The sequence below is a fragment of the Strix uralensis genome, chromosome 15, assembly GCF_047716275.1.
Source record: "Strix uralensis isolate ZFMK-TIS-50842 chromosome 15, bStrUra1, whole genome shotgun sequence".
NCBI classification, from domain to species: Eukaryota; Metazoa; Chordata; class Aves; order Strigiformes; family Strigidae; genus Strix; species Strix uralensis.
This window is the reverse complement of record NC_133986.1, coordinates 11,810,623-11,828,149: the sequence shown is the minus strand read 5'-3', so window position 1 is coordinate 11,828,149 and position 17,527 is coordinate 11,810,623. Positions and strand designations below refer to the sequence as shown.

Below are 17,527 nucleotides of genomic sequence, written 5' to 3'. Positions count from 1 at the left end.
TTGGGTGATGAGAGGATTGATGGCAGTGTGGGCAAAAAGAAGAGCAGTGGACAGTGTTTACTTCAACTTTAGCAAGTTCACCACCATCTTCTGTTGGCTTCTTTCAGCCAAACTTGTGAGTTATGGTTTGAGTCTAAGGATTTTAAGATGGGTAGAAAAGTCATTCATCGTCCATGGTGCCTGGGACTGCTGACGGACCCTGTTACCAGCCCTGGATCAGCTCCTGCGGGACTGTGTGTCCCATCGGCGAGGTCCCCCTCAGCTCCCTGGCATGATAATATCAAATATGGCACTTGTGGAGCTGTAAATGTCTCTGAAATGCTCAAAAACTGGACAGAAAAGATGGGGTGTTGTTCTGTGGTTTGCTCTGAAGAGAGCCCAAAGCCCTGTTGCTTACTCAAGCTGAGGTCATCTCCTCCGGGTACACTTCTCCAAACTAAGAAGCGCAGAGAAAAGATAATGACCTGCTTTGGGCTTTGTCACTCTCCTGGGGCTCAAAGAGATTCACAGTCCCCAAATCCCCAAATTGTGTGAAATAGTAAGGGTGTTTGCTGACAGTGGTTTATTTTCAAGCTCCCCTGCAGAGCTTCAGGCAGACGCATCTTCACATCCATCTCCAAGAGCATCAGGAAGGAAGCAGAGATAGTGCTGAGATGTAAGTGAGGGCCATCATCTCTCAGCCCAAGGTGGAGCTCCCAGTACCAGACCCACGAGCAAGGACAGTGCATGTTGAGCCACACATCCCCTGTAGCTTTCTCTTGCAAAGAAGAAACAGCTCCTGTCTTCATCTCATGCCCTACCTGCAGGGTCCTGGGCTTCAGTTCTTTATGATACTCTGGACTTTCCACCAAAACCAAGGATCTGGATGTCCTGTAGCCTCATCACACAACTGCTGAGAAGGGCAGTCTGGAGATCGCCCTGTTGGAGAGGACGCTCAGGAGGATTCCTCTCCCCACTGACCACAGAGGGCTCCTGGATGAGGACCAGAAGCTTTCCTGTAAAGAACATTTAGGCAACTTACTGTTGCTGAGATGAGCCAGGTCTAAAAGATGATTTTTTCCCCTCCAAATATTTTCAAGGAGACAGTGGTTACCTTTGGGGGTTACCCATTTCCTTTTGAAGGCTCTAGGAACAGTCCAAAGACCCAGGAGAAATTTTTATAGCTGAAACAGTGTGTCAGTAGGAAGGGGAAACAAATGTAAACCTCTGTGTAAGGTTTCATAGCTAGGAAGAAGTCCCAGCAAAGAGGGAGGAAGTGGGTGGTTGGCAAATGCCAACAGGAGGGTGAATGATCAACTCTGCGCTGTAAAAACACCGTGTTTCTCTGTGTTTCAGGTTGAGCTGGATGGTCTCAGAGTCCCAGGCTGAACGCTAATGAAGGGGACGAAATGCAGCACCAAGGTAAAGCTACTCAGGTGTGTAACTTCCCTACAGCTTTTCACGAAGGTCGTTGTTGAACATCCAGAAGTGAGCCAGAGGACCACGCACCATGCTGTGCCACGGCATTTTACAGCTTGAGCAAAGCTTTGCTTTTGCAGCATCCCGTTTGTTCTACCCATGGTGTGCTGTGACTTTTGGCAAGTTGTTTCTAATTGGTCTGTGCCTAAACTCTTCCTTTAGATCTTGTATGATTGTCTCCGAGCAGATCCCACTGGGGAGAGGGTTTTCCACCTGCCTGTTGTAGAAGAAACCTTCAGCAAGGAGTTCACGCAGAACTCCTTCACACATCCAATAATGGCAGAAAGCAATTGCACCCAAGCAACTGAGTTCAGCTTAACAGGGTTCTCAGAGAACCTGATGACCCAGGTCACCCTCTTTCTGATGTTTCTGCTCACCTATCTTGCCACCATCCTGGGGAACCTTGGGATGATTGTGCTAATTAGGGCCAGCCCTCAGCTCCACTCCCCCATGTATTATTTCCTGGGCAACCTGGCTTTTGTAGACCTCTGTTCTTCCACTGTCATCACCCCCAAGACGTTGGTTGACTTTGTATTGGAGAAGAAGGGCATTGCTTATGCTGGGTGTGTGGCTCAGGTGTTCATTTTTGATCTTTTTGGGATAACCGAATGCTTCCTGCTGGCTACGATGGCGTATGACCGTTACGTGGCCATTTGCCATCCCCTGGTTTACCCCCTTGTCATGTCCCCAAAATGTTGTTTCCAGCTGGTGACTGGGTCATACCTCATGGGGTTGACAAATGGCATAGGACAGACTATCAGCATGTCCAATTTATCCTTCTGCGGCTCCAGCGTCATCGACCTGTTCTTCTGTGACATTTCCCCTCTGATATCACTCTCAACCTCCGACACCACCCTTAGCCACATTTTCCTAAGGACTTCAGCACTTTTATTCGGTGTGTCCAGCAGCCTGGCTATCCTGGTCTCCTACATGGCCATCATCTTCGCCATCCTGAGCATCAGGTCAGCCGACGGCAAGCGCAAAGCCTTCTCCACCTGCGCCTCCCACCTCACCACTGTGAGCATCTTCTACGGGACATCGCTTTTAATGTACTTAAAGCCCAGCTCAGACAGCTCAAAAGAAGATAAATGGGCTGCGGTTCTCTACACTGTGGTGACTCCCATGCTGAACCCCTTGATCTACAGCCTGAGGAATAAGGATGTGAAGGAGGCTTTGAGGAGACTCATAAAAATAAAATGATCTTGAATGTTGTAAATTTATGGCCAGACAGATTGAAGATGTGGATGATAGTCTCAGCTTTTGATTAAATATCTCAGATTGAGAACATTTTGGGGGTCTTTTGCACTTTGACTTAGAAGCTGCACTGGTTGATTCAATATCCTCATCTGTTCAGGATACTAATAATTTCAGTTCTCCAAACCTTGCTAACTATATTTAGTAGTTAATTTAACCAAATGAAGACACAGGCAGAGAACTACAAGCATACACTTATCCTCATTTTAAATTTTGCCCTTTACCAGTTATTCAACCCAGGCCAAATTAAACTGGAAGAATATTGCAAAAATTTCTACAGTCTGCTGGACTCAAATTATGAGCTTCATGTGTTGCTCTCCCTTTTGCTTAGAAAATCAGAGTAAACAGGGGGTGAATTCTACTATTCTACTAAATGAAATTCCATTTCAAGACAGTGTTGTAAAGTCATTAAGGGCCATAATAACTGGCCTCAGGATGCCAACACCTTTAGCAAGAAAAATAGAGATGACAGCCAATAGCTGGTAAGCTATGGAGGAAATAATTTTTCTTTTTCATACTCAAACCTCATTAAATGATTAACAGCACCATACATCCAATTTAATTTTAGACAACTAAAAGTTTAATTTAAATATGGTATTTATTTATGGCATAAATAAATATATGGTATTTATATGTATAATAAACATATATATGGTATTTATTTATGGTATAAATAAATATATGGTATTTATATGTATAATAAACATATATATGGTATTTATTTATGGTATAAATATGGTATAGTCCATGCCAGCCTGGACCAATGCCATTGCCTGCCCTGATGTCTCTCCTGCCACATTCCCTCAGAGAGAGCTGCCGGGTGGTGCACAAGTGTTGCATACATCAAAAAAGCAGAAATACTCCCATTTGTGTATTACCTCAGGCCCGTACAGACCGCAGCCTCTGTCAGGACTGTGGTGAAATCTGGAGCAGTGGTTTAGCCTTAGTGCTAGCCTAGAGACAGGTAATCCCTTGGGTTGGAGGGAGAAGCTGCACAGCTGGATTAAATCAAGTCAGGATCAAAGCAGTTTGCTGATTTATTAATGACACACAACTAACGAGCACCAAGGGTCAATCAGATGAATCGTTCTTTGTTCCCAAAGCTTCCTGATAATTCCCTGGTTATTATTTAATCCAGCCAACGGTCGGGTGCCTGGCTAGCCCTGTCAGCCTGGGGCAAATGTCCTCCCAGGCTGTTTGTGCTCCCGTTCCTCTCTTATCAGCTGTGCTGCTGTTGGGGCCGCCCTGAGGGCTGTTCTGTCCCCCGCCACAGGGACCCTGGGAGGTGTCCGGTACAGCCACCCACACCAGCCAGGGCTAACTCACACCCCGTTGTCCTGCTGAACCTTGGGAACCACCCTGAACAGAGGTTCCTCCCTGGCCCTTATTTCAGTGTTTGACCACTCTTACGGTGGTTTTTTTTCCTCCCTTTGTTTCTAACTAGAACTTTCCATGTTGTAAATTCATGATAGAAAGTCTCAGATCCACCTTTATCTGCAACATGAAGCACATGGAGCAATTGCTGGTGGCATCAAATCACGAAGAACTAATTTCTCCATATATCCTTTCTTCATCCCTGAAATGGGTTACAAAACTGCACTTAGCCATAGTTATTTCATGTGACATGCAGACTACCTGTTTCATGACGATGAGAGCCTGGACACAGCCGTAGTGAACAAGTTTCCCCTCTCTTCGTCATCTCACATGCCTCCAGATGTGTTCATCAGCACCTACTGTGAACAACTCCTGCTGTTCTCCCAAACCTCTGCACCTCTGCAACTGTCACCCTCAGGATGCTATTTAATTTAGGGAAGAGTGCCACCTTTTTCTTTAAGTAAAGGACTCAAGATTATTTTTAATGTTTTATTTACAGTCCCAGAGCATCTCTTCTTGCTGCAGTGACCTACAGAAGATACAACAATATTCAATAACTTCGTGTCCAGCTGGTCTTGCCTTCACCATCACCCAGTGTTTAAACAGGAACATGAGCTCTTAGTGTCTTAAAAACACAAGTCCGTGGCTACAGCACTATTGCTCTGCTCGTTGTGGCTTCCTGCTGGAGCCGCCGCTCTCAAAACCGAAAGCTTTTTGCTCATTGTGCAAGCAGTGCTTGCTGTGTTTGGGGAAACCAGTGGTTAACTGCGTCTAACGGCCTTGCTGACTTCCGTGGGTTAGACCATGAAGGGTGGGAAATACCCCGCGTGGCTCCAAGAGGAGAGTTACAGAAGGGAGAGGGAGCATCCAGCATTGCAGTTCCCTTTCCTGATGGGTCATGATGAACAGGCAATGACATGGCTGGCATCTTGCATCTCATTTTGCGTTCACACTGATAGTCACCAATTGCTTTGGAGCTCCTCTCCTCTGAAAGGGCAGGAGCTGCTACAGCTACATCCTCAGAAAGGTGTTTAAGCTCATCTTTGTGTCAGGTTAAATGCTCCAGGACTCTACATGCAAATGAGTTTCCAACTGGAATTCATTTTACTTAAGAAAGCAGAAATAAGGCACTCAAAACTGTTTTAACACCATAGTTATAGTGTGTCTGGGGTCTTGTGTCTGAAATTGTCCTCTGGCTCCCCTGCAGAAAGCACACACTGCACCTCAGAGTTTAACTGGAGCCAGCTAGGCTTTGCTTTTAGGCAGAGCTGCCTCAATTCACTTAAATCTGTTTTAAAGAGAGAGCTGAGCAAACACTGCAATTGCAGGGGTAGGAGCCACCTCCCCTTGTTTAGGTACTTAGTGATTAGAGTTGGGAATCATCTCAAATATCTTTAGGGGGAGGATGTATCTCCTTAACTTTAAATAAACACCATGCCACCTCTACGCATTGACTGGGTATGTGGGCTCCCTTTATGACCAAGAAAGATTTGGTCAAGTCCATTAGTGGGGTTTGGTGTGGCTGGCTGCGAGGCAGACACCTACATTTTGTCAGCTGAAGAGATCAATCAACTCTGCTGATTGTATCAGCCAGAATCGCGTTAGCTATAATGAGACCTTAGCTGACAAATAGGTAATGACAGACACTTGGATTTGGGTCTTAATATGAGCTGAATCTAAAGGAGGATGAAATGAATCCCCTTCTGGAGGTCTCCTCTAGCTGGTGGGTGAAAAAAGGCACAGAAACAATGTATATTTTTTTTCTTTAATTAAAAAGGAGTTGAAGACTTTGGCTTACAAACATGTAAATCTGCACTGGGGTGGTGACTCCTCTCCATTGTGTGTCCTCCAGATGCGTGAGAAGAACTAGGAATGTGGAGCACAACCCTTTTCTCTCCAGGCTAGCTGGAAACCAAACTACCTTCAGTTCTCCTTAGTACAGAGATGAAAGGGAGAGTCTTGGTTTGGCCTTACTCCCTTTAAAATTGATGGCCAAGACATCTCTCATTTTCAAAAGACAATTATAATGGCTCAGTTTAGACACAGTTACTGTCCTGGAGCAAAAAACCCTCCTGAGGTCCTGGTGGAAGAAGCAAGGAGACCCTATCCAAACACTGGTGAGTTCCTCTCTGTGTCTGTCTTTATTCGTGTCTCAGAAAGACATTCTGAACCCAGGAAAGAGAAATTTGAATTTTCCGCATTTCTTGAGAAAGAGGGAAAGTAGAAAGGGGAAGGTTTGGTTGAGCAAGGACAGAGAGACATGGGGCAGGACTAAGCTGGCTTTAGACACCTGCAGTTATCAGCACGTGCATCTAAGGCAGACACCCCAGAGGAAGAGATGCTTCTGTGTGCCATAAAATCTGGGTATTTGAGATGGGATGGATGGTGTTTTACACTATATGGACTAGCAGTGGCATTGAGAATGGCTGGTTTGGATGTTGTTGTGTGTTTGAGATGTCTACATGCAGTTACATAAATACCACCCAAGATAAAGAAGGAAATCAATGAGGATGAGGAGATGGTCACCCAGTGTGTGAGACATTAGCAATGGGAAACAGCAGTTTCCTCCTTCACCCTGCCCAAGGTGGGTGTAGATGTCTGCAGCTGGATCTCCTGAACCTGTTTAAAGGTGATAAAGCAATTTAGCATAACCCTGTCTGCAGTCAGCGGCTCGTTTCTACAAGGAACATGTCACACTACCAGTTTTCTTTCCTGCTTTCACAAGCACCGAACGTCTATCCTGGGGATATTTGAATTTTGAAGCACATGATGCAAAATGGGTTTTCAAAGGCAGTGTTTTTGTCCAAAATGGGCAGATGGGAATCACACAAATTTCAAAAAGGGAAAATGCTGAGTCCTGCCCATGGGGAAGCTCCAGGGGAGGCTGGAGAGCAGCTTGGCAGAGAAGGACGTGGAGGCTGTGGTGGCCACTAAGCTGAAGATGAGCCATCAATATGTCCCTGCAGCAATGATGCCCACCAACACCCTGAGAAGAGTGTTGGCAGCAAGTCAAGGGACTTTCTGCAATGAACCTCTGACCTGTAGCTCGAGGAATGGGGAAGTAAGAGCTGCTTTGAGAAGGGTGATGGGAGAAGAGGAATTGTCCTTAAGAAATGGTCATCTTGGTGCTAGAAAACAGATAGCAAGGGTGATGGAAAGAGGGAAGTGAGAAGGGAATAAATAGTAATACTCATTTCTCAAATAGGCAATGCACATATTTTAAGGTAATCTCTAGTGGATAACATGAAAAGCAGTCTTTTTTTTTTTTTTTAAAAAAACCCCCCATGAATAAGAACAGAGGAAGAAAAATGTACCAGGTAAAATTATAGTGATACTGAACACTAAAGTGTGTGACCAGCAGATGGGTAGTAAAAAAAGAAAGAAAAAAAAAAAGGAAAAAAAGTACTAATTGGAATTCATGCACCTAACTGCAAATGTCTAGAAGGGAGCTGCCTGAGTTCACTGTCCTGACATACGCATGGGTGATGCATCCTATCCTTGGAGACAGGCTTTCCGAGCTGCATCCCTGCAATTGCTGCTTATAGGACCTGCTCTGAGACTCCACCTCCTGGGAAGCAGAACATATACAAGTGCAAATGGGAAATGACAAGTTATCTTGGAAAAAAAAAAAGACAACACAATGTCGAATTGATATCTGTGCTTCGATCCACTTTTTCTTTAATATTTCCGCATCTGCTCTATGGAAATATGTAGTACAAAAGAAAATGAATCTAACTGATCACTGCAAATATAAAGCAATAATTTCATTAAATTAATCCATTACAGTTAGTGTTGTTTTTTTTTCTCCCATATTCCTGGAGAATAATAAAAACACTTTCAAATTCAGGCCTTCAGCAAAAATGCACTGCCTTGTGTTTCACTCCTCATTACAATGTTGTGTACACAAGTTGAATTGCTCAGGCTCTGCAGGCATAATTTCTGATGTGCCCTGGGTATCCCGTCCCTAAAACCTCGGAGAGAAATCTCGGTGTTTATCCCAGGCTCTCTGGGGAAGGCTCGCTCTGTTTTCAGGTGCCCCAGAGACCCTTTGGTAATTTGTCCTGTGGGCGTGGGGTAAAACTTAAATCTTCCAGCCACGTTAGAGGATGTAATAGGGAAACCTTCCTGGTTTTGGAAAGACTGATGGAGCTTGTATTTTAACTTCAGCTCAAGGACCAGTGAGTATGTCTCTGAGCATGACTTGTGATGCCACTGACCAGAGAGGGTGACATTTTAAGAGGTTTTGAGACAATTTTTTGCTGGATGGGGAAGGGCTTCCTTAACCGGTGTGTCCACTCCCTGCAGAAGCAGGAACCTCTCCATGAAGCAATATTGAAGTTATTCAGGTCCTTCCTGAAGGACAAAATGCATACTCCTGTATGTCTGAATCTTAATTCCTAACTCAAATTTTGGATAAAAATTCCTGATATTAGCAGATCCAAGAGATGCAAGGAAGATGATGTGCAAGTATAATTCAGATTAGAAGGAGGTGGTTTTCCCTTGAAGCTCCATGTACATGAAATTGCAATCAGGCATGCTGGTCTCATTTTAATTGACCCAAACATATCACTACAGAGTCAGAAAATCACTTCAGTGTGGTCTGTTATCTATTTAATGCAACACTAATTAATGTAGCAAATTAAGGCAGGATATTATTGTATTTACTTGTCCCTAAATAAGAACATCCTTCCCAACAAAGGGAAGGAAATCCTCCCAAACTTGCCCACATATTAGAAAGAATTTGGATGTTCATGGGAGGACATCATTTGCAATATCTTTTGCAAGACCAATTATTTCCATAATGGGCCAGCCAGAGCTTTAAGATTTAAGCTTTAAGACTTTTTTTCCATATATGAACCCTTGGCTATTATTTTGTCAGTATATTATTTTTCAACATATTATTTTGAATCTTCAACCTGCCTATTGAGGATAAGTATAGTATTTTTTTCTCCAAATGAGTGGGTGCACTCATCCAGGAAACATCAAATCCTGCATTAGCCTCAGGCACTACATATTCCCATGAGCTGGAAGAAATTATTTAACCTCTTCGTGTTTCTTTGTCTCCTCTGTGCTGGCACCAGGAGAATGGCTGGGGGAAACCACTCAAGTGTGACCGAGTTTGTTCTCTTGGGCTTCACTGATCTGCAGGAGCTACTCTTTGTGATTTTTTTACTCATCTACATCACCACGCTGGTGGGGAACATGGGGATGATTGTCCTCATCAAGACCAACTCTCAGCTTCATGTGCCCATGTACTTCTTCCTCAGCCACCTCTCTTTCCTGGATGTCTGCTATTCTTCATCCATCAGTCCAAAGCTCCTGTTGGGCTTCCTTGCAGAGAGAAATATTATTTCTTTTAATGGCTGCATCACACAGTTTTTCTTCTTTGCGATATTCGGCACCACGGAAGCCATCCTTCTGGCCGTCATGGCATACGACCGTTTTGTGGCCATATGTGAGCCTCTGCACTACTTGGCTGCCATGTCCCACGGGGTTGGTGTCCAGCTGGTGGTGGGGTCCTATGCTGCTGGGATCCTGAATGCCCTCGTGCACACCAGCACTCTCCTCCGACTCTCTTTCTGTGGCCCAAACCTTATCAATCACTTCTACTGTGATATCCCACCTCTCCTGCTGCTCTCGTGCTCTGACACTTGGCTCAACAAGGTGGTGATGGCCTCATGCATTGGCTTCATCATAACAACCTCAGTCTTGGCCATTGGCATCTCCTACACCTGCATCCTGTTCACCACCTGGAGCATCCGCTCTGTGGAGGGCAGGCACAAAGCCTTCTCCACCTGCAGCTCCCACCTCATGGCTGTTGCCCTCTTTTATGGCTCTGCGGCTTTCTTGTATTTCCATTCCTTTTCCAGACATGTGGAAGATCAAGGGAAAACAGCCTCCGTCTTCTACACTGTGGTGACCCCCATGCTCAACCCTTTCATCTACAGCCTGAGGAACAAGGAGGTGAGGAGCACCCTTAAAAGAGCTATGAACAAGCTCCTCTCCTCCCTATATTCCCACAGATCCCGTTCTAACCAAACCAAAGCAGATATCACCTGCCACAGTGTAGTCAGCAGAAGAAATAAGGCTGACACCTGATAGAAGAAGGGCACTGTACATTTCTGCACACCTGGTACATGCTCTACCTTGTGCTGAACACCGCAGAGTTTGAATTATGAATTAATTCAGGTCCCTTGGAAAATAAATTACCTGTAGTTACAATGTCTGAAAGAAGGAAAGAGTGCAGGAAAGACAGACAATCCTAAAAACACTTAAATTGTCAGTGAAACTTTTGGAGTAAATGAATTTGCAAGCAGCTCCAGGACATGCACAGTTGATACTTTTTACCAAAGAGGATTTCCTCAATGTTACAAAAATATTAAATTCTAAAAGAGTTGGCTTGGAGCAGAAGGAGACAAGCTAAATAAAGACTACATATTGGAGAGGGACAATGTCTTTCAGATTTTCTAAGTAGTTGCCTAAGGTTTTGCTTTTGTACAACAAACCTGATGTATTATTTTCTCTGATAAGTCCAAGAATAGTCTTTACAGGAAGATAGCACATTCCCATGCTACATATATGTTGCACACAGACCACCTGCACTGGGCATCTTGCTTTCCTGGATGGGTCTCCCCCATGGAGAGCTACCAGCCTGGAGCCACCACGCTGACATGTTCCTTTGCCTAGGAGCAAGGTGGAGTTTTATCCCATGACAAGTAGTCACTCAACTTGGTCCAGAACAGTCTTTCAAGACACTGTCTGAGCAATCCTGGCTTTCCCAGGGTGTCATCTGGTGTTGACAGGACAGAAAGCCTCCATGCTTCTGGCCATATATTGTAGTCAGAAGCACCCAACTTGTCTGATGTCCAAACGTTGTCCAAAACTCCCCCACCATCTCCTTTCCTTGTGTCTCTCTATCCAGGCAAAGTTTATTTTCCATCCCAGCTGCAGTTTATTCATAATTTCTGCTTCCAGGTTTCAGGGGTTGAGTCATCTTGGTCCAGGAGTCATCCTATCTAATTGTAGGCCTTCACATCTGAATTAGTCACCATCAGTTCCCCTTATGGAGAGAACGATGCATTTGGGGGCTTTGATTCATCTCATCTATATTAAACATCAGGGTGAGATGAATTTTTCTGGAAAAAATGTATAGTTTTCTCTGCTTGCTGCTTGGCAGGGGAGGGTGATGGGCGACACAGCTACACAGCAAATGTGGATTTTGCTCAGAGCAGTCACACTCGGGGCATAGTCTGAAGAGTCAGTTTAAGCCTAAGGGGAAAACTTCAGCTCACCATGTGGTGTTCTGGAGTCCTTCAAAAATGAGGTGAAACTAGCTTTTAATCAGTAATTTATAATTCAGTTCAGCATCACAAAACACTTTCTGGAAAGAACAGAAAAGCAAAATGGATGAAGATAGTGTCAGAGCTATGCTTCTGCTTTGATGTAAAGGTCACTAATGCCAGATATTAACTTCCTGAAGAAAGGTTTATATTTTTTCCGGGATGGGTAGGAAATAATTCCCTATAAGATCTAATTACAGATACTAGTACCATTTTGTTCTTTTAAGAGAAAAAAAAGATAAACTTTTCTCCATGAACCTGGCTGTGACTCTCTCAGATGCCTGGATCTAACTCTCCGGGTTTTCAAACAACAGGATATCCCAGATAATGTTAAAACAAATTGCAGCAGAAGGGTTCCTGAATAGTTTTCCTTTTCTCCTCAATAGCATTTGCAACACTTCTCCAAATACTGAGCTATTTCTTAATCCTTGAATCTCTATTTCTTACACCGGTTCTTTTTAATTCCCTGTGATGCCAAGAGATAAATTACATATTCCAAGAGATAAGTTTATATATATATATAAAAATTTTTTATACATATATAAAGAAGTGAGAAAAAATATTCAAGCTTACATTTAACTTGCTGAAACTAATTGTGTTTATTTATCAGTGCATGTCTCCTTAAGGAGCTGTTTCCCAAGTCATCAATTCCCAAGAGAAATTTTCTGCATGACACCAAGGGGAGGGCAGTGACAAAACCCTTGGTCTTCAATGAAAGAAGCCTATAAACAGCGGCTTTTCTTGGTCAAGTATTGATGGCCTTCATGACTGGCAAATCTTTTTTGCTTTTAACACCAACACTGGGAGAAATTGGGGTTTATTTCTCAGATAAAATTTTTGTCTAGGAGATAACACGTTTCTGATAAACCAAAAACTGAGATGTGAGCAAACAGGTGAGTTTTAGTCTGAATAATGTTACAAAGGGTTGATCTGTTGCAAGGGGAAGACTTTAGGCAGGAGCCTGTTTTCACACGAAATAGTCACCCAAGGTCAGAATATCCCATGTGAAACCCAGACATTTATAAGTTGCTTTCCCAAATTTAAGGCAGACACTAGCTGAGGCCATGAGTAAAGCCAACTGAGATACATAGGCACTGCCAGAGGTCAGCAGCCCCTCAATCTCAGTTGATTATTTTAATTAAGATTACTGGGATTCCTAATTATTGTCCAGGGGCTGGAGAGGACAGCAGCTTGGACGAGCTGATGAAGTGGATCTACAAAGCATCGGAGGTGTGAGGCATGTTATCGTGGTGGCAAAAACCCCTTGCTGTCCTCGAGTTCTGGTTTATCTCAGACCTTTTACATGAAGCAGATAAGAGGACCGATGGTGCATGGTCTATTTGTTCTGCTATGAAGATGACAGATTTCTCACTGTTTAGCTTTTCTCATATTTCCAACACCTAACAATGGCATAGAAGCACTATCTGAGTTGTCTGGCAAACTTCAAATTCTTTTAGACGGGTGTGAAAGTTTCTGCAACTGACTGAATGCTAGGAAGAAATATAAACATTTGTTTGACTAAATCCAGATTTAAGGGAGGCTCATGTGTAAGTCAAGCAAGGGCACATGTGTTGAACTTTCCTCATGCAGAAGGGTCCTTTCCAAGGGTGTAATTTGGTATCTTATTTAACAGTTCAAAAACCCTCAGTGAGCAATTTCTGTGACTATTCCTAACTCCTGTTTTAAGGAGACATGAACTTAATTTTACCTTTTTTTTTTTTTTTTAAAAAAAAACCCCCCACATTATCAGCATCTTATCACATTATCAGTTCATAATGGCAGTGTAGCATTGTTGGGGTTTACACTGGTATCAATCTTTTAAAATTGTTTCCACTGTCTTTCTCAGTTCAGTGGCATCACAAGAATGATATGGGTTTCAGCATATTTATAGGGGGGTTAATACTTACACGAAATCTCCTGTTTCAAACTTAATTTCAGAGTTCTTTCATAGGAAGGAAGGGAAGAAATTAGAGTTCTATTTCAACTTGTCCTGACTCTCCTAAATCGAATTATTTAATGTCTTGATCTCTTCTAAAGAAAATTATTTAAAGAATGTCATGATCTCTCACCAGTCCTTTCTCTCTTCCAATCTTCTGAAACAAGGGTGGTTTTTTTTTGATTTTGAGGTTTGTTTGTCTGTTTGTTTGTTTTATAAATGCAGACAGATTTCTAATGTCAGAATAAATTGCTGTGGTTACCTCTTTGGATCAGAGGAGTAACAAACTTCTTAACTTCTTCAGGAGGTAGAATAAACCTTCTGATTTGCGGTGACTTTATCAAACCAAATTAATAGTGACTAGACCAGAATAAAACCATCAGAAATAAATGCAATCATGCACTCTCTTTACTTTAAAATGCATTTTGAGGCAAACACTGAATAAGTTGTTCAATAGTTCTTGTCTCTGAAATTTGTATTTCCTGATAAAAATAATACATCTTTAACATTTTTTTTGTGGGGAAAACAGGAATATGCTGACTCTGTGTTTTGCTGCATCTCTGCTTTCCTACAGCAACTGTGTCATGATGATGGCCAAAGGAAATCACACCCCCAGTGCTGAATTTGTTCTCTTGGGGTTCTCAGAGCAGGGGGATGTCCAGGCTGTCCTCTTTGTGGTCTTCTTGGTGATTTATGTGATCACTCTGGTGGGGAATCTGGGGATGCTCGCGTTAATCAGGCTGGATGCGCAGCTTCACACCCCCATGTACTTCTTCCTGAGCAGCCTGTCCTTCCTAGACATCTGCTATTCCTCCTCCATCACCCCGAGACTGCTCTCAGATCTCCTAGCAGAAAGACAAGTAATTTCTTACTCTGCGTGTCTCGCACAATTTTTCTGCTACGCGGTCTTTGCCACCACCGAGTGCTACCTGTTGGCTGTGATGGCGTATGACCGCTACGTGGCTATCTGCAGCCCACTGCTCTATGCTGTCTCCATGTCCAGCAGAGTTTGTGTGCTGCTGGTAGCTGGCTCGTACCTTGCTGGGATCGTGAATGCCACTATCCACACCGGGTTTGCCCTTCGGCTCTCCTTCTGTGGTCCCAACACCATCAACCACTTTTATTGTGAGGGGCCCCCACTTTATGCCATTTCTTGCACAGACCCTACTGTCAATGAGATTATGATGTTCATTGTGGTTGGCTTCAACCTGTCTGTCACCATCCTGACCATCCTCATCTCCTACACCTACATCCTGGCCACCATCCTGAGGATGCGCTCGACCACAGGCAAACACAAAGCCTTCTCCACGTGTATGTCCCACCTCACTACCGTGACCCTCTTCTACGGATCTGCTGCGTCCATGTACTCACGACCCAGCTCCAGGCACTCCCAGAACCTCGACAAAGTGGCCTCTGTCTTCTACACTGTGGTGACACCCATGCTGAACCCCCTCATCTACAGCCTGAGGAACAAGGAGGTGAAGAATGCGCTGGGGAGAGTGATGGTGAGGAACTGTGCATCTGAAAAATAATTTTTCCTGGTGCATCAGAGGAATTGAGAGGTCACCTCAGAATTGTTTATAGTTTCCATTTCTGTACTGCTATGGTATAAAAGAAGCAGTGCTCTCCTGTGAGCTACTGGGGACGATTGTGTTGGGACACCTCTGCCTTGATGCTAAATGCTGGGTCATTAACTCCTCTTGGATTAGGCCATTCACTGACCTGTCTCAGGGATGTGTTAGCTACTTTTAATTGTATTTACAGCCTGACATTATTTTAATTTCAAGAATTGAAGCCCTTCTGACCCTTTTTAGTTTGAGAATGCATTACCACTGTTGTCTTGAGCAATGACAACAAATAACACTTATCACTTCCAGCGTGACCATGATGACCAGAGCTCTCTTCATATTAAACAACGGGCACATTTCTGTTGAACATAAGACTCATGTAATTTAGTGCTTCCAGTACAAGCAATAGACACTGGGTTTGACAACAACAATTCACTGTAACAAGGCTTGTCAGGCCTTTTCTGCAACTTATTTTAGCTCAACTGTAGCTTTACTCTCAAATTTATTTGAGAAACTTCTGCAGTGTTCTTGCTCAAGGACCAGAGAGCTATCATCTGGCACCTCCTGCTACTAATGGTAAAATTACCCACTCGTCAGGCACCCGCTTCCTATCCTGGCATTTTGATCTTAGTTTGGATTTATTATAATTGTTTTTGTTTAGTTTTGAGCAATTGTGTGATCTCCCCTCTGAAATAAATCGAGATGCAGGGGAATGACTAATAAACTTTAGCAACTACAGTATGGCTAATTCCGTAGATCAATAGGAGACAAGAGTGCTGATCAGGAACAAATATGGGATAGAAATATTTAGAAGCAGTCCTGAGGAGACCCAAGACTGGCATGGTAGAAGCTCCCACCACAACCAGTGCTCCCACCAAGCACACCATGATGCCTCCTCAGCATGGAGCTCAGGGTGCTGCTGGGTCACTGCATCACCCCCCTCAAGAAAGAAGGACCTCAGTCTGCATGTGGGAATTTAACTTTGGGGATGAGGGGCAGGCACTTTAATCAGAGAAACCTTGAGGACCATTGCTCTCCATCCCTCCAGGCCCACACAATTGTCCTTAATACAGTCACATGCCAACACACTGACCCTCCAACTCACCAGCTTCGGGGCCTGGACTGGCTCTGACAAACAAGACAACTGTAGAAGTGCACTTTGTCCTTAACAAGGAAGAAAGTTTCTTTCTTGTTAGCCCCTGCTAATTAGTCTCTCATGGCTTGTTAAGAAGAATGAGGTAAATTGACTAGAAGCCTGCTGAGAAGCTTTCATGGTGATTAGGAAACTTTCTTGGTAAACCCCAGAAGGTCTTGTTAAACTGATGACTCCTGGAAGGGTGATTGGTCCCCAACGACCACTTCTTGCTCTGGGAAGGGGAGCAGCATCACTTGTGATGGAAATAGCTGTAACCACCTGTATGGCGAGAGCCTGGAGCTCAGGCCTGCTGGAGGGCTTTCTGTGCCGGTACAAGCTTGGTCATACACTCTCGTTAAAGAAAGAGACATCTTTGTCTTCATGACATGTGCAGATAAAGTGGTTCCTTTGGTTCTTGCTAATGGGGTGATTTGTCCCTGCCTGCTTTTGACCCCCTAGCAGAGGGAGCCAGGGAAGCTCGTTGCATTTCCCCTCACCTTTGGACCTCATCAAGGACACCTCATACTTTGAATTTCTTCTCATTAATTGCCTTGAGATAGATTTGCTTGTATCTTTTTTAATTCTTAAACTGTGAGGCAAGTTGAAGTACACTACATACATCCTCCATATCTGACTGGTTTTCATAAACATGATTTTCCTACCATTACAAATCTGGGGCTGGAGAATAAACATGGGAATGGGTTCACCTGGCTCTCAACATCTAAAAATTTGGTTGTCTAATTATGAGATAGTCAGCCAGATCCCCTCTAAAATGGGAATAAGAAGGTGTTTTAACACATCCTAGGACAGATGGTTAGGACGGATGTGGTGCACGGGAGCAGATCTGAACATCAAAAGGACTGGTAACATGAATATACACATTTCAGAAGAGTTTTCTCTAGATTCAATTTATTCTGGTCTGGGGATCTGAACACCTACTGGAGGTCTAACTGCATTAGGTGCCCCCCTCAAGCCCATTTTCAGTTTGTTTTCATCCAAAAGGATCCCAGCTCATGTAGCCTGACCCCAGTCTGCAATGTGAATGAAAACACAGTGAAGGGAGAAAGCTGGGAGATCTTCAAACTTGAACTCTTTAAACTGCACTCTTTGTCTGAACAGAAAACAGAAAAATAGAAACACACCTTTATTCATCGCAAATGGAGACATGGAACTCTGACTTAAACACTCAGTTTTTATTTATCTAAATTTGAAGGAGATGAATCTACTTCAGACCACCTAATCCTTCCTCTCAACAGTTAATAACAACAACAACAACAATAATAATAGCTTTATTGTGTCTTTTTTTTTCTTTCAGTAGGACTGAAAATTTATAAAGGGAATAAAGATACTTTAATAACTAAGAAACCACTTCACCTTTCTTGCATGTTTTCCTACAAAGCAGTACTGGGAAATTTTTGCTAAAGGTGCAGGAAAGGAGCAAGATGCAGTGAAATTCCCCAGG

At 43.6% G+C, this 17,527-nt stretch overlaps 3 protein-coding genes across 3 annotated transcripts; all 3 read left to right on the top strand.

Annotated features, from left to right (window-relative positions):
- The first annotated feature begins 1,734 nt into the window (after positions 1-1,734).
- Positions 1,735-4,173, top strand: LOC141950450 (olfactory receptor 5G25-like). The gene is made up of 2 exons (XM_074885254.1): positions 1,735-2,650; positions 4,157-4,173. The coding sequence occupies exons 1-2, from the start codon at positions 1,735-1,737 to the stop codon at positions 4,171-4,173; spliced, it is 933 nt and encodes a 310-aa protein (XP_074741355.1).
- A 4,998-nt stretch (positions 4,174-9,171) lies between these two features.
- LOC141950408 (olfactory receptor 5AR1-like) lies at positions 9,172-12,662 on the top strand. The gene is made up of 4 exons (XM_074885154.1): positions 9,172-10,050; positions 11,908-11,932; positions 12,272-12,319; positions 12,598-12,662. The coding sequence occupies exons 1-4, from the start codon at positions 9,172-9,174 to the stop codon at positions 12,660-12,662; spliced, it is 1,017 nt and encodes a 338-aa protein (XP_074741255.1).
- A 1,233-nt stretch (positions 12,663-13,895) lies between these two features.
- LOC141950445 (olfactory receptor 5AP2-like) lies at positions 13,896-14,894 on the top strand. Its single transcript, XM_074885244.1, has one exon. It carries the CDS (start codon positions 13,896-13,898, stop codon positions 14,892-14,894), a length of 999 nt encoding a protein of 332 aa, XP_074741345.1.
- Positions 14,895-17,527: the final 2,633 nt, after the last annotated feature.